Here is a 23,363-nt window from a genome sequence, read left to right as displayed (position 1 = left end):
TACATTCAACTGGCGCAGCCTACTGGTAGAGCCAACGTCGAAGTGCAAAAACAATATGCAAGCCGCCAGGCGATTGTACGCGCAGTGACGGTGGTAACCGGTATAAGTAATGGTGCAAAATTTAGTCGCACAAACTGCTAACCGTTTACCTATTACACCCGTATCCAGCTCAGTGACAATCAATAACTTGCCGCATTGCTAGCGCCAAACGTGGGCTGCAGCGGACGCAAATCGTTGCTCTCGTCCTCTTGTTTTATTGCCAGCTCGACTCGGCAGCGACTAACCATCACAAACGGAGCAATCCACGTACACGACGTGTGCCTGTACTATCAACGGAAAGACAGTGCCGCGTACCTGCTGTAGCAATACGTTGCGAATGCACATAGCACGATACAGGTGCAGTCGTAAACATAGCATCCCTGCCATCGGCCATACCATGCTGAATACGCCGGTTCTCGTCCGATCCCCGAAGCGAAGCAGCATTGGGCTCGGTCAGTACTTGGGAGGGAGACCACCTGGGAACACCGAGTGCTGATGGCACCCTTCTTTTTGCATTTTTTTATTGCGTGCTTCTGTGACTTATTTTTTTTTTTTTACACTCACGTGTGGGTTGTTTTATTTACTGTTACATTCAACTGGCGCAGCCTACTGGTAGAGCCAACGTCGAAGTGCAAAAACAATATGCAAGCCGCCAGGCGATTGTACGCGCAGTGACGGTGGTAACCGGTATAAGTAATGGTGCAAAATTTAGTCGCACAAACTGCTAACCGTTTACCTATTACACCCGTATCCAGCTCAGTGACAATCAATAACTTGCCGCATTGCTAGCGCCAAACGTGGGCTGCAGCGGACGCAAATCGTTGCTCTCGTCCTCTTGTTTTATTGCCAGCTCGACTCGGCAGCGACTAACCATAACAAACGGAGCAATCCACGCACACAACGTGTGCCTGTACTATCAACGGAAAGACAGTGCCGCGTACGTGCTGTAGCAATACGTTGCGAATGCACATAGCACGATACAGGTGCAGTCGTAAACATAGCATCCCTGCCATCGGCCATACCATGCTGAATACGCCGGTTCTCGTCCGATCCCCGAAGCTAAGCAGCATTGGGCTCGGTCAGTACTTGGGAGGGAGACCACCTGGGAACACCGAGTGCTGATGGCACCCTTCTTTTTGCATTTTTTTATTGCGTGCTTCTGTGACTTATTTTTTTTTTTTACACTCACGTGTGGGTTGTTTTATTTACTGTTACATTCAACTGGCGCAGCCTACTGGTAGAGCCAACGTCGAAGTGCAAAAACTATATGCAAGCCGCCAGGCGATTGTACGCGCAGTGACGGTGGTAACCGGTATAAGTAATGGTGCAAAATTTAGTCGCACAAACTGCTAACCGTTTACCTATTACACCCGTATCCAGCTCAGTGACAATCAATAACTTGCCGCATTGCTAGCGCCAAACGTGGGCTGCAGCGGACGCAAATCGTTGCTCTTGTCCTCTTGTTTTATTGCCAGCTCGACTCGGCAGCGACTCACCATAACAAACGGAGCAATCCACGTACACGACGTGTGCCTGTACTATCAACGGAAAGACAGTGCCGCGTACGTGCTGTAGCAATACGTTGCGAATGCACATAGCACGATACAGGTGCAGTCGTAAACATAGCATCCCTGCCATCGGCCATACCATGCTGAATACGCCGGTTCTCGTCCGATCCCCGAAGCTAAGCAGCATTGGGCTCGGTCAGTACTTGGGAGGGAGACCACCTGGGAACACCGAGTGCTGATGGCACCCTTGTTTTTGCATTTTTTTATTGCGTGCTTCTGTGACTTATTTTTTTTTTTTTTTTTTACACTCACGTGTGGGTTGTTTTATTTACTGTTACATTCAACTGGCGCAGCCTACTGGTAGAGCCAACGTCGAAGTGCAAAAACAATATGCAAGCCGCCAGGCGATTGTACGCGCAGTGACGGTGGTAACCGGTATAAGTAATGGTGCAAAATTTAGTCGCACAAACTGCTAACCGTTTACCTATTACACCCGTATCCAGCTCAGTGACAATCAATAACTTGCCGCATTGCTAGCGCCAAACGTGGGCTGCAGCGGACGCAAATCGTTGCTCTCGTCCTCTTGTTTTATTGCCAGCTCGACTCGGCAGCGACTAACCATAACAAACGGAGCAATCCACGCACACAACGTGTGCCTGTACTATCAACGGAAAGACAGTGCCGCGTACGTGCTGTAGCAATACGTTGCGAATGCACATAGCACGATACAGGTGCAGTCGTAAACATAGCATCCCTGCCATCGGCCATACCATGCTGAATACGCCGGTTCTCGTCCGATCCCCGAAGCTAAGCAGCATTGGGCTCGGTCAGTACTTGGGAGGGAGACCACCTGGGAACACCGAGTGCTGATGGCACCCTTCTTTTTGCATTTTTTTATTGCGTGCTTCTGTGACTTATTTTTTTTTTTACACTCACGTGTGGGTTGTTTTATTTACTGTTACATTCAACTGGCGCAGCCTACTGGTAGAGCCAACGTCGAAGTGCAAAAACAATATGCAAGCCGCCAGGCGATTGTACGCGCAGTGACGGTGGTAACCGGTATAAGTAATGGTGCAAAATTTAGTCGCACAAACTGCTAACCGTTTACCTATTACACCCGTATCCAGCTCAGTGACAATCAATAACTTGCCGCATTGCTAGCGCCAAACGTGGGCTGCAGCGGACGCAAATCGTTGCTCTCGTCCTCTTGTTTTATTGCCAGCTCGACTCGGCAGCGACTCACCATAACAAACGGAGCAATCCACGTACACGACGTGTGCCTGTACTATCAACGGAAAGACAGTGCCGCGTACGTGCTGTAGCAATACGTTGCGAATGCACATAGCACGATACAGGTGCAGTCGTAAACATAGCATCCCTGCCATCGGCCATACCATGCTGAATACGCCGGTTCTCGTCTGATCCCCGAAGCTAAGCAGCATTGGGCTCGGTCAGTACTTGGGAGGGAGACCACCTGGGAACACCGAGTGCTGATGGCACCCTTCTTTTTGCATTTTTTTATTGCGTGCTTCTGTGACTTATTTTTTTTTTTTTTACACTCACGTGTGGGTTGTTTTATTTACTGTTACATTCAACTGGCGCAGCCTACTGGTAGAGCCAACGTCGAAGTGCAAAAACTATATGCAAGCCGCCAGGCGATTGTACGCGCAGTGACGGTGGTAACCGGTATAAGTAATGGTGCAAAATTTAGTCGCACAAACTGCTAACCGTTTACCTATTACACCCGTATCCAGCTCAGTGACAATCAATAACTTGCCGCATTGCTAGCGCCAAACGTGGGCTGCAGCGGACGCAAATCGTTGCTCTTGTCCTCTTGTTTTATTGCCAGCTCGACTCGGCAGCGACTCACCATAACAAACGGAGCAATCCACGTACACGACGTGTGCCTGTACTTTTTTTTTTTTTTTTTTTTTTTTTTTTTTTTATTTTTTTTTTTTTTTTTTTTTTTTTTTTTTTTTTTTAAACCGGTCTTTGACATAACACAGAAAATACATGCATCTCACAAATGCAAAACAGCGAAAAAAAATTACAATAATGCCATCCGTCCGTATAGGACCGGCGTTGTCAAATTAAAATTCCTTCATGGCTGTGAGAGGTTCTAGCCTCGACAGCCAATCCGGTGCACATTCTTGCATTTTCTGTACATCAAGAAACCGCGACATACATTCTCTGAAATATATATGAACCGGCCGTGCGTCGGGATCGCAGTGGTACCCAGCCATTCGAGACCGCCATATACAGTGGAGGGCATTCACCATAATGAAGTCATATGGGATGCCATCTTCATCCTTAATAGGCAGATACCTGATCCCTTGGGGGTTTACAGGTAATTCTTTCTTCAGGGTTCGCTTCAAGACGTCCCAGAAGAACACAGCAGCCCAGCAGTGCAAGAACACATGATCTATGGTTTCGGGCTTCTTGCAGATCAAGCAGTGAGAACCCCAAGGTACGAGACAGCCTCGTTCTTCCATAAAAGTCTTCACGGACAGGGTTCCAGTGTGGAGCCTAAAAAAGAAGGATTTTACCCCTGGTGGCACCTGCATGCGTTTAACCCGTTTAAGGACGTCCTGTCCTGGCCCTCCACTGTACATGGCTCTGTATAACGGCACTGGAAAAACAATGTCGCACACATCTTTATACAGCGTTTTCCTTTTCACTTGACACAAGTAATCACTTGAAAAACGAACAGTAAGAAAACGCACACTGTCTACCACTTCCTTAAAATAGCCACGAAGTCTTCCGGTTATGCCGGCCGTACTGACAACATGTGCCGGCAATGCGTCGGTCAATCTGTGCTGACATACGGTGCGCAGGAAAGGATCGCGCACGTCGCGGAAAAACAAAAATCGGTTTACTAGTTGTCGAACAAAAAGATGCGCCAAACCCACACCCCCGTCCTTCACTCTTCTGAACAAATTTGTTCGACTGCACCTTTCCCAGGTTGAACCCCAGATGAACACCGCAAACACTCTGTGCAGCCTTTGCACATTTACTCTAGAACAATATAACGCTTGTATAACGTAGTATAACTTGGCGACTAAAAAGATGTTACAAACTGTCGCTCTTGCAAATACAGACAGGTTAGTAGCTTTCCATTTGTCTACTTTTTCTTTAATTTCACTCGTTTGCTTCCTCCAATATTCATCACTGCTATTGTAACTATCTAGGGGAACACCTAGATACCTCATCGGAGTTCTCACCCAGCTCACACTCGCGAAATAGTCCGGTGCGGAAAGCCAGTCCCCGTGCCACAGTCCGAGGGATTTGCTCCAATTTACTCTGCTACCAGACACTTCACAGAAATGATTTACTACAGTTATTGCTTCGGTTACGCTTGGTTTATCTATGCAACACACTGCAATGTCGTCTGCATACGCCAATAGCTTCACTTCTGTCGCTGCCAATCTAAAACCACGTATTTTGTCATTTTCATTGATTGCCACGCACATGGCCTCTATATAAATAGCAAACAGAAGTGGGCTGAGGGGACAGCCTTGGCGCACTGAACGCATAATGTTAATGGGGGCCCCCAATGACTTATTAACAATTAATCTGGTTGTGCAATTCTTGTACGCCAAGGCCACGCCCTCAGTGATGATGGAACCGACATTAACGTGATCCAAGATGGTAAACAAAATAACATGCGCGACACAATCGAAAGCTTTCTCTAGATCGAGCTGAAGAACCGCAACGCCACCTCCGTTGACGTCACAGCACTCGAGAACACATCGCATCTTATGAATGTTAGAAAAAATAGTTCGCCCTCTGATGCCACAAGTTTGATGGTCTCCGACTATTTCTTTGATGACGCCTTGGAGTCTAGTAGCTAAAATCTTCATAAATATCTTGTAATCAACATTTGTTAGTGTTATTGGCCTATAGAACGACACTAATTTTAGTTTATCTATTTGATCGCTCTTAGGTATTAGTATGGTGTGCGCTTTTCCAAAGGAAGGGGGCAAACATTTCTGCTGATACGCGTCATTTAATACCTCTGCCAACAATGGCGCCAATTCTCTCTTAAACGCCTTATACCACCCAGCGCAGAGGCCATCAGGTCCAGGCGACTTTCCAAGGTTCAAATCGTCGATTGCCTTTTCTATTTCCCACTCAGTTATTTTGGCTTCTAATCGTTCTTTGGTATCATCACTTATTCGCGGCATGAGATTAAGAAAATCCGCTTTAAAACCCCCTACATTCGCTGCCTGAAATGCAAAGAGTGACTGGTAGTACTCGAAGAAGGCGCTCCCAATGCTCTCACTGTCATCAACGACAGTCCCGTTCAATAGAATTTTATCGATGTGGTTTCGCCGTCCGTGCGCCTTCTCAAGACCCAGCGCCCTTTTCGTGGGCGTCTCCCCTGCCACTAGTGCATCTGCTCGCGCACGCACGATAGCGCCTTGATAACGCTCTTTGTCGAACTTTTCAAGTTTTTCCTTGATGTTTCGCACGTCGTCTTTGTACGTACCAGGCTCTCTACACTCAAGCGTTATCAGCTGCTCAAGCAGTCTTCTTAAGCCCTTTTCTTTTATTTCCCTCTCGAATTTTAGGCAACTCGATCTTTCTATGGCTTTAATTTTAACCTTCTGTTTAAAACATTCCCACTTCTCCGCTATTGTTTCCGTTGCATCATCGAATACTTCGTTAACCGCATCCCTTACTGCTTTTACAAACCGCTGATCGTTTAGTAACAAGGCATTCATTTTCCATAGATCCCAATTAAAAGCATGTTTCGTTTTCACTACACCTATGTGACATTTTACGAGGCAGTGGTCCGAAAACGACACGGGCACTACACAATAACTGTGGCATCTTGGAATCATGTCCAACGACATGTACATTCGATCCAGTCGTGCATGACTACTACCCTGAAAACGAGTAAAAGTCACTTCACGCCCCCCTTCCAGACACTCGAAAACATCGTCAAGTTCATTTTCCCCTATTAGGTTTGATAATACGCTACTGCTTTTGTCGCGCACACCTGCATTATTCACTCGGTCTCTGGCATTCAACACACAATTAAAGTCCCCTAACAAAATAACGCGCTTATCACAGCGGACATGCTTATAAAGGTTAGTAAAAAAGGAGACACGCTCTTCGACAGAATTCGGAGCGTAGACGCATATGACACGGTATTCAACATTACATATCACGACATCGCAAAAAACAATCCTTCCAGATTCACAGGAATATACACTTTGAATCTGCAGTCCAGGCAGTTTCTTGACAAACAGAATGCACCCCCCGGACGTGCCTACCGCATGACTAACCACCGCAAAATATCTGTGCGTGAATCGTCGCACCATGCTCCCGGTCTGCTCCTCTCCATCAACCTTAGTCTCTTGGACGGCTAGTACGTCTAAGTTGTGGTCAGTGACCAACCGTAGGACCTGACTTTGCCTACGACTAGCCGCCAAGCCTCGCACGTTCAATGTGGCAATAATAAGGGACGGTATTTCAGCCATTTTCAGCTAGCGAGAAAAGCAGGCCCGGAGCATGGTGCTTACCGTTCACGACTAGCCCTCGGCTAGCCGTCTCCGGGACCTCCCGGCTTGTTTGTGTCGTCAAGCGTGGCCGTTTTGCCCGCAGGCTTCTTTCCAGGTGGTACATTGGGTTTTGGCTTGTAGCCCATCCGCCTTCCTTGAGGCGCCTTCGTCGGCGGCCCCTCGCTGGTGCTGGTGGCACCGCCGTCCTTGTCCTTGGTCTCGTCGTGGGGGCGCTTGACTGGGGCACCAATAATCGCGGTCCGCTCGCCGTCATTGACTTCCTTGTCCTGCAGCATTGCTGTCGTGTCGTTTTCGGGTGCGTCTTCGTTAACGCCCCCCGTAGCAAGGCTCACTGCAGGCAGGACCTGTACCGGTTTGCCCGTGTTCTCGGCAGCCTCAGCCACCGTGCTTTCAGCGCCAGCGGTAGATGACCCTTCAAGTGTGGCTGTCGAAACCAAGTCTCCAGTTCCTTTGGCGGCGTCCTCCGTCTCAACCACGTCCATGACGTGCTCCTCAGCAACGTCAGTCGCTGCTGGTCCTGTCACGGCGGCGTAGGATTTGACGCAGTCAGCGTCAACGTGGCCGAAACGTCTGCACCTGGAACAGCGTGGGATTTTACACTCTCGGCGGACGTGCCCCGTGCCTTGGCAGCGCAGGCACTGCATGGGTCGACCAGGCACAACCACCAAGGCCAACTCTCCGCCGACGCGGACCTGATGAGGAAGGTCCTCAACTTTAACGCCGTTCTTTAGCTTGAGGAGCACCGTCCTGGTGGTCGACGTCTTGCTTCCCATGCCTTCGACTCGCCACCGCTCCCGGCTCACCTCTTCCACCTTGCCGAAAGCCGCGAACGCTGTCCGGACGTCCTCGTCAGCCACTCCGTACAACAGCCAGTGAAGCCTAAGCTTCACCTGCTGGTCCTGCGGGTCCACGATGACGCATCGTCGTCCCTTCACTTGCAGGTCCTTTAGGGAAACCAGTCTTTTCGTCGCCGTCGCATCATTCAGGGTCACCGCCCAGACGTGGTTTATCTGGTACGCCCCTATGCATACCACGTCCGGCAGGAGGCCCGTCGGCAGTAGGGCGTCCCTGAAATCTTCGACCTTGTATGGTCTCGCACGCACATCACCGTGCAAAAACACGGTGTTAATCGCAACTCGTCCTTTCGGCAGTTGTGGCAAAATGAACGGATATTCCTTATCATCCTCTGCAATCCTGTTTCCGCGACCAAAAGTGGCCGCTGTCGCTGCCCCGGAAGAGGCCATGACCCTACGATCCGAACAGCTCGGCTGCCGGATGCAGAATGACGTGTGCCTGTACTATCAACGGAAAGACAGTGCCGCGTACGTGCTGTAGCAATACGTTGCGAATGCACATAGCACGATACAGGTGCAGTCGTAAACATAGCATCCCTGCCATCGGCCATACCATGCTGAATACGCCGGTTCTCGTCCGATCCCCGAAGCTAAGCAGCATTGGGCTCGGTCAGTACTTGGGAGGGAGACCACCTGGGAACACCGAGTGCTGATGGCACCCTTGTTTTTGCATTTTTTTATTGCGTGCTTCTGTGACTTATTTTTTTTTTTTTTTTTTTACACTCACGTGTGGGTTGTTTTATTTACTGTTACATTCAACTGGCGCAGCCTACTGGTAGAGCCAACGTCGAAGTGCAAAAACAATATGCAAGCCGCCAGGCGATTGTACGCGCAGTGACGGTGGTAACCGGTATAAGTAATGGTGCAAAATTTAGTCGCACAAACTGCTAACCGTTTACCTATTACACCCGTATCCAGCTCAGTGACAATCAATAACTTGCCGCATTGCTAGCGCCAAACGTGGGCTGCAGCGGACGCAAATCGTTGCTCTCGTCCTCTTGTTTTATTGCCAGCTCGACTCGGCAGCGACTAACCATAACAAACGGAGCAATCCACGTATACGACGTGTGCCTGTACTATCAACGGAAAGACAGTGCCGCGTACCTGCTGTAGCAATACGTTGCGAATGCACATAGCACGATACAGGTGCAGTCGTAAACATAGCATCCCTGCCATCGGCCATACCATGCTGAATACGCCGGTTCTCGTCCGATCCCCGAAGCTAAGCAGCATTGGGCTCGGTCAGTACTTGGGAGGGAGACCACCTGGGAACACCGAGTGCTGATGGCACCCTTCTTTTTGCATTTTTTTATTGCGTGCTTCTGTGACTTATTTTTTTTTTTTTTACACTCACGTGTGGGTTGTTTTATTTACTGTTACATTCAACTGGCGCAGCCTACTGGTAGAGCCAACGTCGAAGTGCAAAAACAATATGCAAGCCGCCAGGCGATTGTACGCGCAGTGACGGTGGTAACCGGTATAAGTAATGGTGCAAAATTTAGTCGCACAAACTGCTAACCGTTTACCTATTACACCCGTATCCAGCTCAGTGACAATCAATAACTTGCCGCATTGCTAGCGCCAAACGTGGGCTGCAGCGGACGCAAATCGTTGCTCTCGTCCTCTTGTTTTATTGCCAGCTCGACTCGGCAGCGACTAACCATAACAAACGGAGCAATCCACGCACACAACGTGTGCCTGTACTATCAACGGAAAGACAGTGCCGCGTACGTGCTGTAGCAATACGTTGCGAATGCACATAGCACGATACAGGTGCAGTCGTAAACATAGCATCCCTGCCATCGGCCATACCATGCATTCTGCTTCCGGCTCCCGAGCTGAACGGATCGCGGGATCATGAGCTCCAGTGGAGCGGCTTATGCGGCTGTTAGCCGCGGCAACAGGCTTTCGACATCGGAAGATAAGGACTACCAGATTATTTTGCCTCGTCTACCTACAGGACGCATCGTGTTAAACACAGTTTTTTTGCACGGCGACACTCGTGTTCGCCCGTTTCGCGTAGAGGATTTTCGGGACGCGCTTCAAGCTCTTGGTATGCTCTCTGGCGTCGTCGCCCTTGGAGCGTACCAAATCAACCACGTATGGGCTGTGACGATGAAGACAGCCGAGATGGCCCAAAAGCTGGCTGCACTGAAGGAGCTTCAGGTCAAGGGGCGTCGCTGCCTGGTCATCGACCCTAAAGAACAGCAGGTGAAGCTTCGTCTTCACTGGCTTCTTCATGGTGTGGATGATGAAGACGTAAAGACTGCGCTGGCTTCCTTTGGCAAAGTCACGGAAGTAACCCGGGAGCGCTGGCGGGTGGATGGCGTTTCCGACAAGGGCTCGACGACCCGAGCTGTGCTGCTGCAGCTGAAGGCTGGACTGAAAGTCGACGACCTGCCCCACCAGATCCGCGTCGCCGGCGAGCTTGCGCTGGTCGTAGCCCCAGGTCGCCCCATGCAGTGCCTGCGCTGCCGGGGCTCTGGTCACGTTCGTCGAGAATGTAAGGTTCCCCGTTGCTCCCGGTGCAGGCTTTTCGGACACAACGACACGGACTGTGTACGTTCATACGCAGCAGCCGCGGGGTCGGCGGAGAGCGAGCCGTTGACATCAGACCACATGATGGACGTGACCGAGGCCGAGGATGCGGCCAAGGGAGCTGGAAGCGGCAATGCGGTGGCAGAAGCGAGCGGGACGACGACGCCGACTAAAGGAGGACCGAATAATGTCCCTCCTCCCGACGAGCCAGAAACCGCACTAATCAGCGTCAGGGTGACCCAGACAGAAAATGAGAGCCGCCAGCCGGCTACAGATACTACGGAGGCAGCGGAAAACGACAACGCGACCCCTGCTAGCGCCCGCGTCGAAAGCGTCTCGGCACCGGTGAAGAGGTCCCTGCAGCAGGAGGAGAAAGTGGACGGAAAGGCCAGCGGTGACTCCGAGGCGCCGCCAGCTAAGACGCTACCCGGCAGGCGCTCCACCCTCAAGCCTAAGCCTAACCTGGAGGCTGACCGTAGGCTCACCCCGAAGCCGACCAAAGACGAACTCGGACGACGGCCACCGGATGGCCACGGAGGCGTCTAGCGGTCAGCTAGACGTTAAGGTGAGCACCATGCTCCGGGCCTTCTCCCCTCCCGTTTAAATCAGTAATGGCTACCAACCCGTCGCTTAGCCTCGGCACGCTAAACGTTCGAGGTCTGGCCGCCAAAAGGAAACAGAGTCAGGTGTATCGACTGCTAGTGGACCACGACCTCGACGTTTTAGCAGTGCAAGAAACCAAGGTAGACGGCGAGGAGGAGACCGGGAGCATGGTGCAAAGGTTCACGTACAACTACTATACGGTAGTGAGCCACGCCTTAGGGACTTCGGCGGGGTGTGTCTTGTTCGTGAGGAAGCTTCCAGGCCTGGTTATAGACGGTTACTTCTCGTGCTCTTCCGGTCGACTTGTCGTTTGTGATTTCAGCTATTGCGATGTCCAATGGCGCGTGCTGTGCATTTATGCGCCTAATACGGTGCAAGAAAGGGTAAATTTCTTTTTGAACTTGAGGCACCACTTGTCTGTGCACAAAACGATAGCCTGTGTTGGGGACTTCAATTGTGTATTGAACATCGAAGACAGGTCTACGCGACGCGTAATTTACGACAAAAGCAGCGATATCATGGCGCAGATCATACATGAATTTGAATTAGAGGATATCGCTCAGTGTTTCGGGGCTGACCGAGAAGTGAAGTACACCCACTTCCAGGGAACAAGTCATGCACGATTAGACCGTATCTACCTGTCATATCATTTAGTAGAAAAATGCCAGTGCTATGCAGTTACTGCCGTATCCTTTTCTGACCACTGCCTGGTAAAATGCAGGGTGGGCCGCAAAAAAGAACGAAACGAATTCGTCTGGGAACTGTGGAAAATGAATGCTGAGCTTCTACGGGACGATACTTTTAACGAGACGGTAGTGAATGCTCTGAATTCTTTTGGAAAAGACAGTTCTATGAAATTGGGCGAGGAATGGGAGCTGTCGAAACAAACTATTAAAATCAAGGCAATTGAAAGAAGTAGCGTACTACGATATGAAGAGAAGGCAAGAGAAAGGGATTTAAAAACATTACTGGAAAAATTCGTGACGCTCGAATGCATGCAACCCGGAGCTTATCAAGAAGATATGCGTGCTATTAAGAAAAAGCTCGAGGTTTTCGATGAAGAGCGTTATCGAGGTGCGCTCGTGCGCGCGAGAGCAGAAAGACTAGCATGCGGGGAAATGCCTTCGAAAAGAGCACTGGGATTAGAAAAAAAGCACTCCAGACGCAAACAGATTGAGGCCATCGAATATAACGGGCTGGTAGTAACTGATACGAAGAATATAGGGCGTGCCTTCTTTGAACATTTCCAAAAGCTTTTCGCATTCAGGCCCGTCAACATGCAAAGTTTCAAGGACTTATTTTTGCAGCGAATGCCACAGCTGTCGAGTGACGTTAAAGAAACGTTGGAAGGACAAATAACTGAACAGGAAGTGATAAAGGCCATCGAAGACCTGAACCCTGGCAAGTCACCAGGTCCAGACGGTCTTTGTGCCGCTTGGTACAAATCGTTCAAAAGCCACCTAGCTCCTATCTTGACCGCAATTTTCAATGAAGCATACCAAATGAAAATATTTCCACCATCTTTCGGCCAGTCCCATACAGTACTAATACCTAAAACAGAAGAGACCGAGAAGCTCAAGCAACTTTCCTCCTATAGACCCATAGCGCTTACTAACTGTGACTACAAAATACTGATGAAGGTGCTGGCACGGCGTATGCAGTCAGTCATTAAGGAAGTAGTCGGCCCACACCAAACGTGTGGCATTCGCGGAAGAACAATCTTCACTAACATTCACAAGTTGAAGTGTGTGCTGGAGTGTTGTGATGCCATGTGTGATGCAGTAGCGATCCTCCAGCTTGACTTGGAGAAAGCGTTTGATTGCGTTTCTCACGAGATATTGCTCACCATCCTTGAACATGTTAATTTTGGCCACATAATCACTGAGGGGGTGACCATGGCGTACCGGAGTTGCTATACGAGACTTATAATTAATCAAAGGCTGGGGGCCCCCATTAACGTGAAGCGCTCCGTTCGCCAGGGTTGTCCACTCAGCCCACTCCTGTTTTGTGTTTACATAGAAACGCTATGTCAGGCCATCATTGAAAATGAATACATTAAGGGATTTTGCCTCCAAGCAGCAGAGGTGAAGTTATTGGCATATGCTGACGATGTGGCCGTATGTTGTAAAGATACGCAAAGTGTATTGAACGCTGTGAGTATCGTCAGACTGTTTGGTAATGCCACTAATAGCTTCGTGAACTGGCAGAAATGTTTGGGGTTTTGGCACGGGGGATGGGCGTCCACCCCAGACCACTTTTCGAACGTCACCTGGGTCACGACGCCAGTTAAGTACCTTGGCGCACCCCTTGATGCCTACAAGGACAGTAGCGAGTACTGGAAGGAGCGGACAAAAGAAATAAAAGAAAAAGCCGACCGATGGAACGCCGGTCACCTGTCAATGTTCGCGAAAGCAACAGCGTGCAACATGTTTCTCGTAACAAAGATCTGGTACGTAATGCAGGTCCTACAGTGCTCTCGGATTAATGTGCAGAAACTGCACCGCGTGTTCGCTGTTTTCGTGTGGGCATCGAGCTGGGAGCGATGTAGCCGAGATAATCTCTTTCGGCGCGTGAAGGATGGTGGTCTGGGGTTGGCGCACCTCTTCTTGCGTCAACTAGTAAACAGGTTCTTCTTTTTTCGAGACACAAATGACCCATTTCTACGCACCGCTATCCAAATGAGGTTGTCAAGATCACTTCCCGAATTCGTTGTAGGCACCGAAATAATGCCAGGACCAGTTCGTGGTTTCTTTAGGGAAATAATTCAGAGTGTTTCCTTTTTGCGTGTTCGTTTTTCTAGTGCATATTTGTGGAGTGTAAAACGGAAAACGTTATATCGTGATTTATGTGACAGTGTATTGCTGGTACCCATGTACAGAGCCCTGTACAGTGGAGGCCCAGGCCTAGATGTATTGAAAAGGGTGAAGAAGATGCCAGTTCAACCAGCCACTAAATCGTTCTTCTTTAAATTACACACCGGTACTCTACCTGTTAAAATCTTTCTTGAACAACGTGGGTTCTACATGCCATGGGGAACCCACTGCCTTATATGTAAAAAAGCAGAAAGCATAGATCATGTCTTCATCCACTGTTGGGAAGGGGTCTTTTTCTGGGACGTGTTACAAAGGACTCTAAAAAAAGAGCTACCTATAGATCCCCACGGAATCAGGTTTCTGCCAGTATATGACGACGAAGGTTTCCCGTACGACGTCATCATGCTTACGGGCCTCCACTGTTTATGGCGCGCAAGAATGGCGGGCTACCATTGTGACCCGGATGCCCGACCAGCGCGTGTATACTTCCGGGAATGCATGCAACGGTATGTGGAAGTGCAGAAGTTGCAACAGCCTGTTCCTGAGTGGCTGTCGAGGGGCGGTGTTTGCGGCTATGCCAAGCCGCGGAAACAGGATGCCTGCGTCCGTTGAACCGGAATACCATGTTGTTTTGCCGCCACTGCCTACAGGTTCGTGTGTTTTAAACACAGTTTTTCTTCACGGCGACGTGAAAGCGAGACCTTTCCGTGTCGAAGATTTTCGCGACACGCTGGCTCATTTGAAATTGCTCCCCGAGGTGGTCGCCTTGGGGGCTTTCCAGATGAACCACGTCTGGGCGGTGACGTTCGAGAGTGCAGAGGCGACAAAGAAAATGCTGAAGTATACGGAAGTTCAAGTCAAGGAACGACGATGTTTGGTTGTGGATCCACACAACCGGGATGTCCGGGTTAAACTCCACTGGTTGCTGCACAATGTGCACGACGAAGACGTACACGCGGCGTTTGCTCCATACGGGAAAGTCAACGACGTCCAAAAAGAGCAATGGCGTGTACCAGGCATCACGGACAAGGGGTCGTCTATGCGTACAGTGACCCTCAAGCTGAAGCCAGGCGTGACACGTGACGATCTACCGCATCAGCTACGAGTAGCAGGCATAATGGCGCTAGTGGTCGTGCCAGGTCGTGCTCCACTGTGTCTTCGGTGCAACCGTACGGGGCACATCAGGCGCGAGTGCCGCGTGCCACGTTGCTCTGTGTGTCAACGCTTCGGCCACGAAGAAAGTCAGTGCGTGCGCACGTATGCAAACGTTGCGGGGCCATCGAGAAGTGAGGAAGTCGTCAACGAGCACCTCATGGACGAAGTCGACGCAGAGGAAAGTGCCAGTGCGTCGAGACCATCTCTGGCGCCACTTTCAAAGAAAGACCCAGCCACAAATTCTACGAAACGAGATGTAGAGCAGGTGACGAGTGAAGCCACACCGACATCTGGCAAGACTACATCAGCTAAGGACGCTGAAACAAGTAATGACGCAACTACAAGCAAGCAACCCTCCGTAGCAACGAGTGAGGACGATTCAAGCGTAATGGACACTACGGAAACCAGCAAAGCAGCGGCAGCGGCCAAAAGAACGCACGAAGAAAGTACCGGCGAAGAGCAGAATGCGAGCACTCAAAGTGCGGGCGAACCACCTGTGAAGACAGCAACTGGTCGGAGGCCAACCTTTAGACCAACGCCAACCATACCGCCGGACAGAAAGGCGGCGGTGACGCAGCGGACTTAACAGGTCGTGCGTTCGCGTGTTTTTGCCCGTGCCGGGGGGGGGGGGGGGGGAGGGGGTCTGGAGGGGGGTGGTGGAAAATCCTGCTACTTCTGATCTGCCGATGGAAGACCTGTCAACAGTGCAGGCTGAACACAGACTCGCCACGGTAATGTGAGTGATCCTTCGTCACTGACGTGAGCTGCAAATTTATTGATATCTATCGGCCTTGATCTCTTCACCGTAGAAATGGCGATACACATTGAAACACCCTTACGCGTAGGCACGATTAACGTGCGGGGACTTACGGCAAAGAAGAAGCAGTACCAGCTTAATCGCCTGTTCATCGAAAATAATCTGGACATTATTGCTGTACAAGAGACAAAGATAGAAACTGAGGAAGGGACCGAACGCCTAGTCCAAACGTTCATGTCTAGATATTATGTGTGCGTTTCTCATGCTGTTGGTAGAGCAGGGGGCTGTGCGCTCTTTCTACGCAATAATATTGGTATAAATGTGGAAAATGTATTTAGTGATGATTCTGGGCGTATTATATTGTGCGATTTTATCTTTTGCGATCTCAAGTTCCGCGCTATCTGTGTTTACGCGCCGAATAGAATAGCTGAGCGCAAGGTTTTTTTTGAAAGCGTGGAATGTCACTTGAAGTGTGAGAGAACCATGGTCATGATGGGAGATTTCAACTGTGTCTGCAAAGTGGAAGACAGAGCCCGTAATCTGTCTCGTCTCGAAGGCAGTGCGCTCCTCTTGGCAGCACTCGTTGAAAAACATAATTTAGAGGATATAGGCGACGTTTTAGCCAATAATGATACACCTCGGTTCACTCATTTTCAAGGGGACAGCCATGCCAGACTGGATCGTGTCTATGTTTCTGGGGAAGCGTTGCCATTGTGCAGTGATTATGAAGTCAAACATGTTTATTTTAGCGACCACAGTTTGGTCCGTTTTTCGCTTGGTTCAAAGAAGCCGTCAAGCTTCAACTGGGATCTTTGGAAATTCAATGAAAAATTGCTGCAGGACGAAATATTTATAAAAAAAATTCAAGATAGCATTCAAGAGCTGTTATCGGGTGTTCACAGTGACTGCACGGAAAGGTGGGAGTGTTTTAAGCAAGAAACAAAGTTAATAGCCATAGAAAGGTCCAGCGTTTTACACCACCAAGAAAAAAGAAATGAAATAGAATTACAAAGTGAGCTCAACTTTTATTTAAACATGGAAAGCATCCGTCCTGGTTGTTTCGCTAAAGAAATACAGCGAACGAAAGCACAGTTGGAACTTGTCGATAAGGAAAAATATCGGGGCGCAATCATTCGCGCACGCGCAGAACATCTATGGTGCGGAGAACAACCTACAAAGCGCTCGTTTTCGGATGAAAAAAGTTATGCCACACGAAAGGAGATAAATGCGATAACATACCGTAATGAAATAGTACGTGATAAGAAAACCATCCAACTTGCCTTTGTAGAATATTACAGCGAACTCTTAGGACATGAAACCCAATGCGAACAGGGGTTCGAAAATGAATTCTTACACCTTTTGCCAAGTCTAGATGATGAACAACGAAATAGATTAGAAATGCCAATAAGCATCAAGGAAATAGAGCAGGCTATAGATGACCTGAGCCCTGGGAAAACGCCAGGACCTGATGGACTGGGTGGATCATTCTATAAAGCTTTCAAAACAGATATAGCTGCAGCTCTTTATTACGTTATCACAGAAGCCTATGAAAAGCGGGTACTGCCACCGTCGTTTCGCGAGAGTCATATTGTCCTGATACCCAAAACTACTGATCCCTCATCACTCCTATCCGTGCGAGCCTACCGACCAATCAGCTTAACAAACTCAGACTATAAGATATACACTAAAGTTTTGGGCAGAAGGCTACAGAGTATAATAACACGATTGATAGGGCCACATCAAACATGTGGCATTAAGGGGAGGTCAATAACTACAAACGTACACGTAGCAAGAACAGTACTTGAGCATTGTGACGACTTTTCTGGTAGGGTGGCCATGTTACAATTAGACCTAGAAAAAGCGTTCGATAGAGTGACACACACAATTCTTTTCAATGTTTTGGAGCACGTCAATGTGGGATCAACCTTAACAGAAGGGATCAGAATGTGCTATGCAGGCGTTTCCACAAAGGTAATCGTTGGTAGAACACTCTCTCCCAGCATTGCCGTCAGGTCTTCCGTAAGACAGGGGTGTGGTTTATCGCCTTTACTGTTTGCCCTATATCTCGAGCCACTGTGTCTAAAGATAATAAAAGAGAGCCATGTCCGGGGTTTTAGGGTCGGTTACAGTGAGGTAAAATTGTTAGCATACGCGGATGACGTCGCTGTTTTTTGTGATGACAAGCAAAGTGTAAGCAATACCGTTAATGTTGTGACAAAGTATTGTAAAATGACGGGGAGTGCGATTAATTGGGGCAAGTCGATTGGGACATGGTATGGACAATGGGAAGACACGCCTTCACTTTTTGAAAAAATGCAGTGGACGAATATGCCTACCAAGTACCTTGGGGTACCTCTGCAACACCACCAGGACACCAAAGATTATTGGCAAGGAGAGGTCGCAGAAATTAAGGCGAAAGCGGCAAGGATGGGTGGGAGGGAACTATCAATATTCACAAAAGCAACAGTGTGTAATGTGTTTTTAGTGGCCAAAATTTGGTATGTTTTACAAGCATTGTGCACATCAAGAGTCAGCATACAAAGAATACACCGGCAGTTTGCCATCTTCATTTGGGGTTCCGTTTGGGAGCGCTCTAGTCGCACTAATTTGTTCAGAACAGTGAAAAGTGGAGGCCTAGGGTTGGTTCATCTCTTTTTAAGACAAGTCGTGTCGAGATTTTTGTTCCTACGTGATCAGAAAGATACATTCTTGTGCACAGTCCTTCAAAGACGTTTGAGCAACGCGTTGCCTCAATTCGTTGTGTCCTCCGATTACAGCACAGGACCTAGGCTCAGAGGCTTCCTGCGAGAAGTCGTATTGGCCTTTGACTTCCTACATACGCGCTTTTCATTGAATTACCTTGCATCTGTTAAACGCAAAAGACTGTACAAAGATTTACTTGATGTATCATTGCCTGTGCCTGTCTATCGTTCTATGTACCGCGTTGAATCCAGAGGAAGAAACGTGCTCAAGCGAGTGAAGCGGATGCCGATACGGTCATCCGCAAAAACCTTTTTCTTCCATTTACACAGTGGAACGCTCCCAGTGAAGCCATGGCTAAGAGAAAGGGGAATCTTTGTGCCGTGGTCTGTAAACTGCTCAAGATGCAGGCAACCAGAGACGATTGAGCATATCTTTCTTGATTGTTCAGATGCAATGTTCTTGTGGGACATCCTACAAAGAACGTTGAAAAAGGAATTACCGATAACACCGTACGGCATCCGCTTCTTGCCAACTGAGAACGCAGATATGCCATGTGACATGTTCATGGCAATATGTTTACATAGCCTGTGGAAAACAAGAATGGATGAGCGTCATGAGAGGCTTGTTATTCATCCTGCGAGAGAGCATTTCATTGAAAGCGTGCTATATCTGCGTGAAGCTTATAAAACGAGAACAGAACCACCCGAATGGATGCATATATTGGATGAACTAGCGGTAATCAAGTGTTTTTAACTATTCGCAAGGGCCCAAGACGGTCATTGCTTTTACCATTATGAAGTGTATCTGTTTATGCCGTATGTGTACGTCGAAGACCGGCAATAAAGAAAAAAAAAAAAAAAAACCATGCTGAATACGCCGGTTCTCGTCCGATCCCCGAAGCTAAGCAGCATTGGGCTCGGTCAGTACTTGGGAGGGAGACCACCTGGGAACACCGAGTGCTGATGGCACCCTTCTTTTTGCATTTTTTTATTGCGTGCTTCTGTGACTTATTTTTTTTTTTACACTCACGTGTGGGTTGTTTTATTTACTGTTACATTCAACTGGCGCAGCCTACTGGTAGAGCCAACGTCGAAGTGCAAAAACAATATGCAAGCCGCCAGGCGATTGTACGCGCAGTGACGGTGGTAACCGGTATAAGTAATGGTGCAAAATTTAGTCGCACAAACTGCTAACCGTTTACCTATTACACCCGTATCCAGCTCAGTGACAATCAATAACTTGCCGCATTGCTAGCGCCAAACGTGGGCTGCAGCGGACGCAAATCGTTGCTCTCGTCCTCTTGTTTTATTGCCAGCTCGACTCGGCAGCGACTCACCATAACAAACGGAGCAATCCACGTACACGACGTGTGCCTGTACTATCAACGGAAAGACAGTGCCGCGTACGTGCTGTAGCAATACGTTGCGAATGCACATAGCACGATACAGGTGCAGTCGTAAACATAGCATCCCTGCCATCGGCCATACCATGCTGAATACGCCGGTTCTCGTCTGATCCCCGAAGCTAAGCAGCATTGGGCTCGGTCAGTACTTGGGAGGGAGACCACCTGGGAACACCGAGTGCTGATGGCACCCTTCTTTTTGCATTTTTTTATTGCGTGCTTCTGTGACTTATTTTTTTTTTTTTACACTCACGTGTGGGTTGTTTTATTTACTGTTACATTCAACTGGCGCAGCCTACTGGTAGAGCCAACGTCGAAGTGCAAAAACAATATGCAAGCCGCCAGGCGATTGTACGCGCAGTGACGGTGGTAACCGGTATAAGTAATGGTGCAAAATTTAGTCGCACAAACTGCTAACCGTTTACCTATTACACCCGTATCCAGCTCAGTGACAATCAATAACTTGCCGCATTGCTAGCGCCAAACGTGGGCTGCAGCGGACGCAAATCGTTGCTCTTGTCCTCTTGTTTTATTGCCAGCTCGACTCGGCAGCGACTAACCATAACAAACGGAGCAATCCACGTACACGACGTGTGCCTGTACTATCAACGGAAAGACAGTGCCGCGTACGTGCTGTATCAATACTTTGCGAATGCACACAGCACGATACAGGTGCAGTCGTAAACATAGCATCCCTGCCATCGGCCATACCATGCTGAATACGCCGGTTCTCGTCCGATCCCCGAAGCTAAGCAGCATTGGGCTCGGTCAGTACTTGGGAGGGAGACCACCTGGGAACACCGAGTGCTGATGGCACCCTTCTTTTTGCATTTTTTTATTGCGTGCTTCTGTGACTTATTTTTTTTTTTTACACTCACGTGTGGGTTGTTTTATTTACTGTTACATTCAACTGGCGCAGCCTACTGGTAGAGCCAACGTCGAAGTGCAAAAACAATATGCAAGCCGCCAGGCGATTGTACGCGCAGTGACGGCGGTAACCGGTATAAGTAATGGTGCAAAATTTAGTCGCACAAACTGCTAACCGTTTACCTATTACACCCGTATCCAGCTCAGTGACAATCAATAACTTGCCGCATTGCTAGCGCCAAACGTGGGCTGCAGCGGACGCAAATCGTTGCTCTCGTCATCTTGTTTTATTGCCAGCTCGACTCGGCAGCGACTAACCATAACAAACGGAGCAATCCACGTACACGACGTGTGCCTGTACTATCAACGGAAAGACAGTGCCGCGTACGTGCTGTAGCAATACGTTGCGAATGCACATAGCACGATACAGGTGCAGTCGTAAACATAGCATCCCTGCCATCGGCCATACCATGCTGAATACGCCGGTTCTCGTTCGATCCCCGAAGCTAAGCATCATTGGGCTCGGTCAGTACTTGGGAGGGAGACCACCTGGGAACACCGAGTGCTGATGGCACCCTTCTTTTTGCATTTTTTTATTGCGTGCTTCTGTGACTTATTTTTTTTTTTTTTACACTCACGTGTGGGTTGTTTTATTTACTGTTACATTCAACTGGCGCAGCCTACTGGTAGAGCCAACGTCGAAGTGCAAAAACAATATGCAAGCCGCCAGGCGATTGTACGCGCAGTGACGGTGGTAACCGGTATAAGTAATGGTGCAAAATTTACTCGCACAAACTGCTAACCGTTTACCTATTACACCCGTATCCAGCTCAGTGACAATCAATAACTTGCCGCATTGCTAGCGCCAAACGTGGGCTGCAGCGGACGCAAATCGTTGCTCTCGTCCTCTTGTTTTATTGCCAGCTCGACTCGGCAGCGACTAACCATAACAAACGGAGCAATCCACGTACACGACGTGTGCCTGTACTATCAACGGAAAGACAGTGCCGCGTACGTGCTGTAGCAATACGTTGCGAATGCACATAGCACGATACAGGTGCAGTCGTAAACATAGCATCCCTGCCATCGGCCATACCATGCTGAATACGCCGGTTCTCGTCCGATCCCCGAAGCTAAGCAGCATTGGGCTCGGTCAGTACTTGGGAGGGAGACCACCTGGGAACACCGAGTGCTGATGGCACCCTTCTTTTTGCATTTTTTTATTGCGTGCTTCTGTGACTTATTTTTTTTTTTTTTACACTCACGTGTGGGTTGTTTTATTTACTGTTACATTCAACTGGCGCAGCCTACTGGTAGAGCCAACGTCGAAGTGCAAAAACAATATGCAAGCCGCCAGGCGATTGTACGCGCAGTGACGGTGGTAACCGGTATAAGTAATGGTGCAAAATTTAGTCGCCCAAACTGCTAACCGTTTACCTATTACACCCGTATCCAGCTCAGTGACAATCAATAACTTGCCGCATTGCTAGCGCCAAACGTGGGCTGCAGCGGACGCAAATCGTTGCTCTCGTCCTCTTGTTTTATTGCCAGCTCGACTCGGCAGCGACTAACCATAACAAACGGAGCAATCCACGTACACGACGTGTGCCTGTACTATCAACGGAAAGACAGTGCGGCGTACGTGCTGTAGCAATACGTTGCGAATGCACATAGCACGATACAGGTGCAGTCGTAAACATAGCATCCCTGCCATCGGCCATACCATGCTGAATACGCCGGTTCTCGTCCGATCCCCGAAGCTAAGCAGCATTGGGCTCGGTCAGTACTTGGGAGGGAGACCACCTGGGAACACCGAGTGCTGATGGCACCCTTCTTTTTGCATTTTTTTATTGCGTGCTTCTGTGACATTTTTTTTTTTACACTCACGTGTGGGTTGTTTTATTTACTGTTACATTCAACTGGCGCAGCCTACTGGTAGAGCCAACGTCGAAGTGCAAAAACAATATGCAAGCCGCTAGGCGATTGTACGCGCAGTGACGGTGGTAACCGGTATAAGTAGTGGTGCAAAATTTAGTCGCACAAACTGCTAACCGTTTACCTATTACACCCGTATCCAGCTCAGTGACAATCAATAACTTGGCGCATTGCTAGCGCCAAACGTGGGCTGCAGCGGACGCAAATCGTTGCTCTCGTCCTCGTGTTTTATTGCCAGCTCGACTCGGCAGCAACTAACCATAACAAACGGAGCAATCCACGTACACGACGTGTGCCTGTACTATCAACGGAAAGACAGTGCCGCGTACGTGCTGTATCAATACGTTGCGAATGCACACAGCACGATACAGGTGCAGTCGTAAACATAGCATCCCTGCCATCGGCCATACCATGCTGAATACGCCGGTTCTCGTCCGATCCCCGAAGCTAAGCAGCATTGGGCTCGGTCAGTACTTGGGAGGGAGACCACCTGGGAACACCGAGTGCTGATGGCACCCTTCTTTTTGCATTTTTTTATTGCGTGCTTCTGTGACTTATTTTTTTTTTTTTACACTCACGTGTGGGTTGTTTTATTTACTGTTACATTCAACTGGCGCAGCCTACTGGTAGAGCCAACGTCGAAGTGCAAAAACAATATGCA

At 49.0% G+C, this 23,363-nt stretch overlaps 1 protein-coding gene, 12 non-coding genes and 1 pseudogene across 13 annotated transcripts; all 14 read left to right on the top strand.

The window, feature by feature from the left end:
* Positions 1-421: 421 nt before the first annotated feature.
* LOC126538593 (5S ribosomal RNA) lies at positions 422-540 on the top strand. Its single transcript, XR_007601068.1, has one exon. It is a non-coding gene; the product is annotated as a 5S ribosomal RNA (ribosomal RNA).
* Positions 541-1,047: 507 nt separating this feature from the next.
* Positions 1,048-1,166, top strand: LOC126538579 (5S ribosomal RNA). Its single transcript, XR_007601055.1, has one exon. It is a non-coding gene; the product is annotated as a 5S ribosomal RNA (ribosomal RNA).
* Positions 1,167-1,672: 506 nt separating this feature from the next.
* LOC126538580 (5S ribosomal RNA) lies at positions 1,673-1,791 on the top strand. Its single transcript, XR_007601056.1, has one exon. It is a non-coding gene; the product is annotated as a 5S ribosomal RNA (ribosomal RNA).
* A 512-nt stretch (positions 1,792-2,303) lies between these two features.
* Positions 2,304-2,422, top strand: LOC126538581 (5S ribosomal RNA). The gene has a single exon (XR_007601057.1). It is a non-coding gene; the product is annotated as a 5S ribosomal RNA (ribosomal RNA).
* Positions 2,423-2,927: 505 nt separating this feature from the next.
* LOC126538584 (5S ribosomal RNA) lies at positions 2,928-3,046 on the top strand. The gene has a single exon (XR_007601060.1). It is a non-coding gene; the product is annotated as a 5S ribosomal RNA (ribosomal RNA).
* A 5,422-nt stretch (positions 3,047-8,468) lies between these two features.
* On the top strand, positions 8,469-8,587 carry LOC126538582 (5S ribosomal RNA). Its single transcript, XR_007601058.1, has one exon. It is a non-coding gene; the product is annotated as a 5S ribosomal RNA (ribosomal RNA).
* Positions 8,588-9,100: 513 nt separating this feature from the next.
* Positions 9,101-9,219, top strand: LOC126538583 (5S ribosomal RNA). Its single transcript, XR_007601059.1, has one exon. It is a non-coding gene; the product is annotated as a 5S ribosomal RNA (ribosomal RNA).
* A 5,225-nt stretch (positions 9,220-14,444) lies between these two features.
* LOC140217279 (uncharacterized) lies at positions 14,445-15,624 on the top strand. The gene has a single exon (XM_072287693.1). It carries the CDS (start codon positions 14,458-14,460, stop codon positions 15,622-15,624), a length of 1,167 nt encoding a protein of 388 aa, XP_072143794.1. The 5' UTR covers positions 14,445-14,457.
* A 4,347-nt stretch (positions 15,625-19,971) lies between these two features.
* On the top strand, positions 19,972-20,090 carry LOC140217687 (5S ribosomal RNA). The gene has a single exon (XR_011894270.1). It is a non-coding gene; the product is annotated as a 5S ribosomal RNA (ribosomal RNA).
* A 507-nt stretch (positions 20,091-20,597) lies between these two features.
* On the top strand, positions 20,598-20,716 carry LOC140217470 (5S ribosomal RNA). The gene has a single exon (XR_011894047.1). It is a non-coding gene; the product is annotated as a 5S ribosomal RNA (ribosomal RNA).
* Positions 20,717-21,222: 506 nt separating this feature from the next.
* On the top strand, positions 21,223-21,341 carry LOC140217782 (5S ribosomal RNA; annotated as a pseudogene).
* Positions 21,342-21,849: 508 nt separating this feature from the next.
* Positions 21,850-21,968, top strand: LOC140217469 (5S ribosomal RNA). Its single transcript, XR_011894046.1, has one exon. It is a non-coding gene; the product is annotated as a 5S ribosomal RNA (ribosomal RNA).
* Positions 21,969-22,476: 508 nt separating this feature from the next.
* On the top strand, positions 22,477-22,595 carry LOC140217468 (5S ribosomal RNA). The gene has a single exon (XR_011894045.1). It is a non-coding gene; the product is annotated as a 5S ribosomal RNA (ribosomal RNA).
* Positions 22,596-23,098: 503 nt separating this feature from the next.
* On the top strand, positions 23,099-23,217 carry LOC140217467 (5S ribosomal RNA). Its single transcript, XR_011894044.1, has one exon. It is a non-coding gene; the product is annotated as a 5S ribosomal RNA (ribosomal RNA).
* The last annotated feature ends 146 nt before the right edge of the window (positions 23,218-23,363 follow it).

The sequence above is a fragment of the Dermacentor andersoni genome, chromosome 4 (genome assembly GCF_023375885.2).
Source record: "Dermacentor andersoni chromosome 4, qqDerAnde1_hic_scaffold, whole genome shotgun sequence".
Taxonomy (NCBI): domain Eukaryota; kingdom Metazoa; phylum Arthropoda; class Arachnida; order Ixodida; family Ixodidae; genus Dermacentor; species Dermacentor andersoni.
This window is presented reverse-complemented; position numbering and strand designations above follow the sequence as displayed.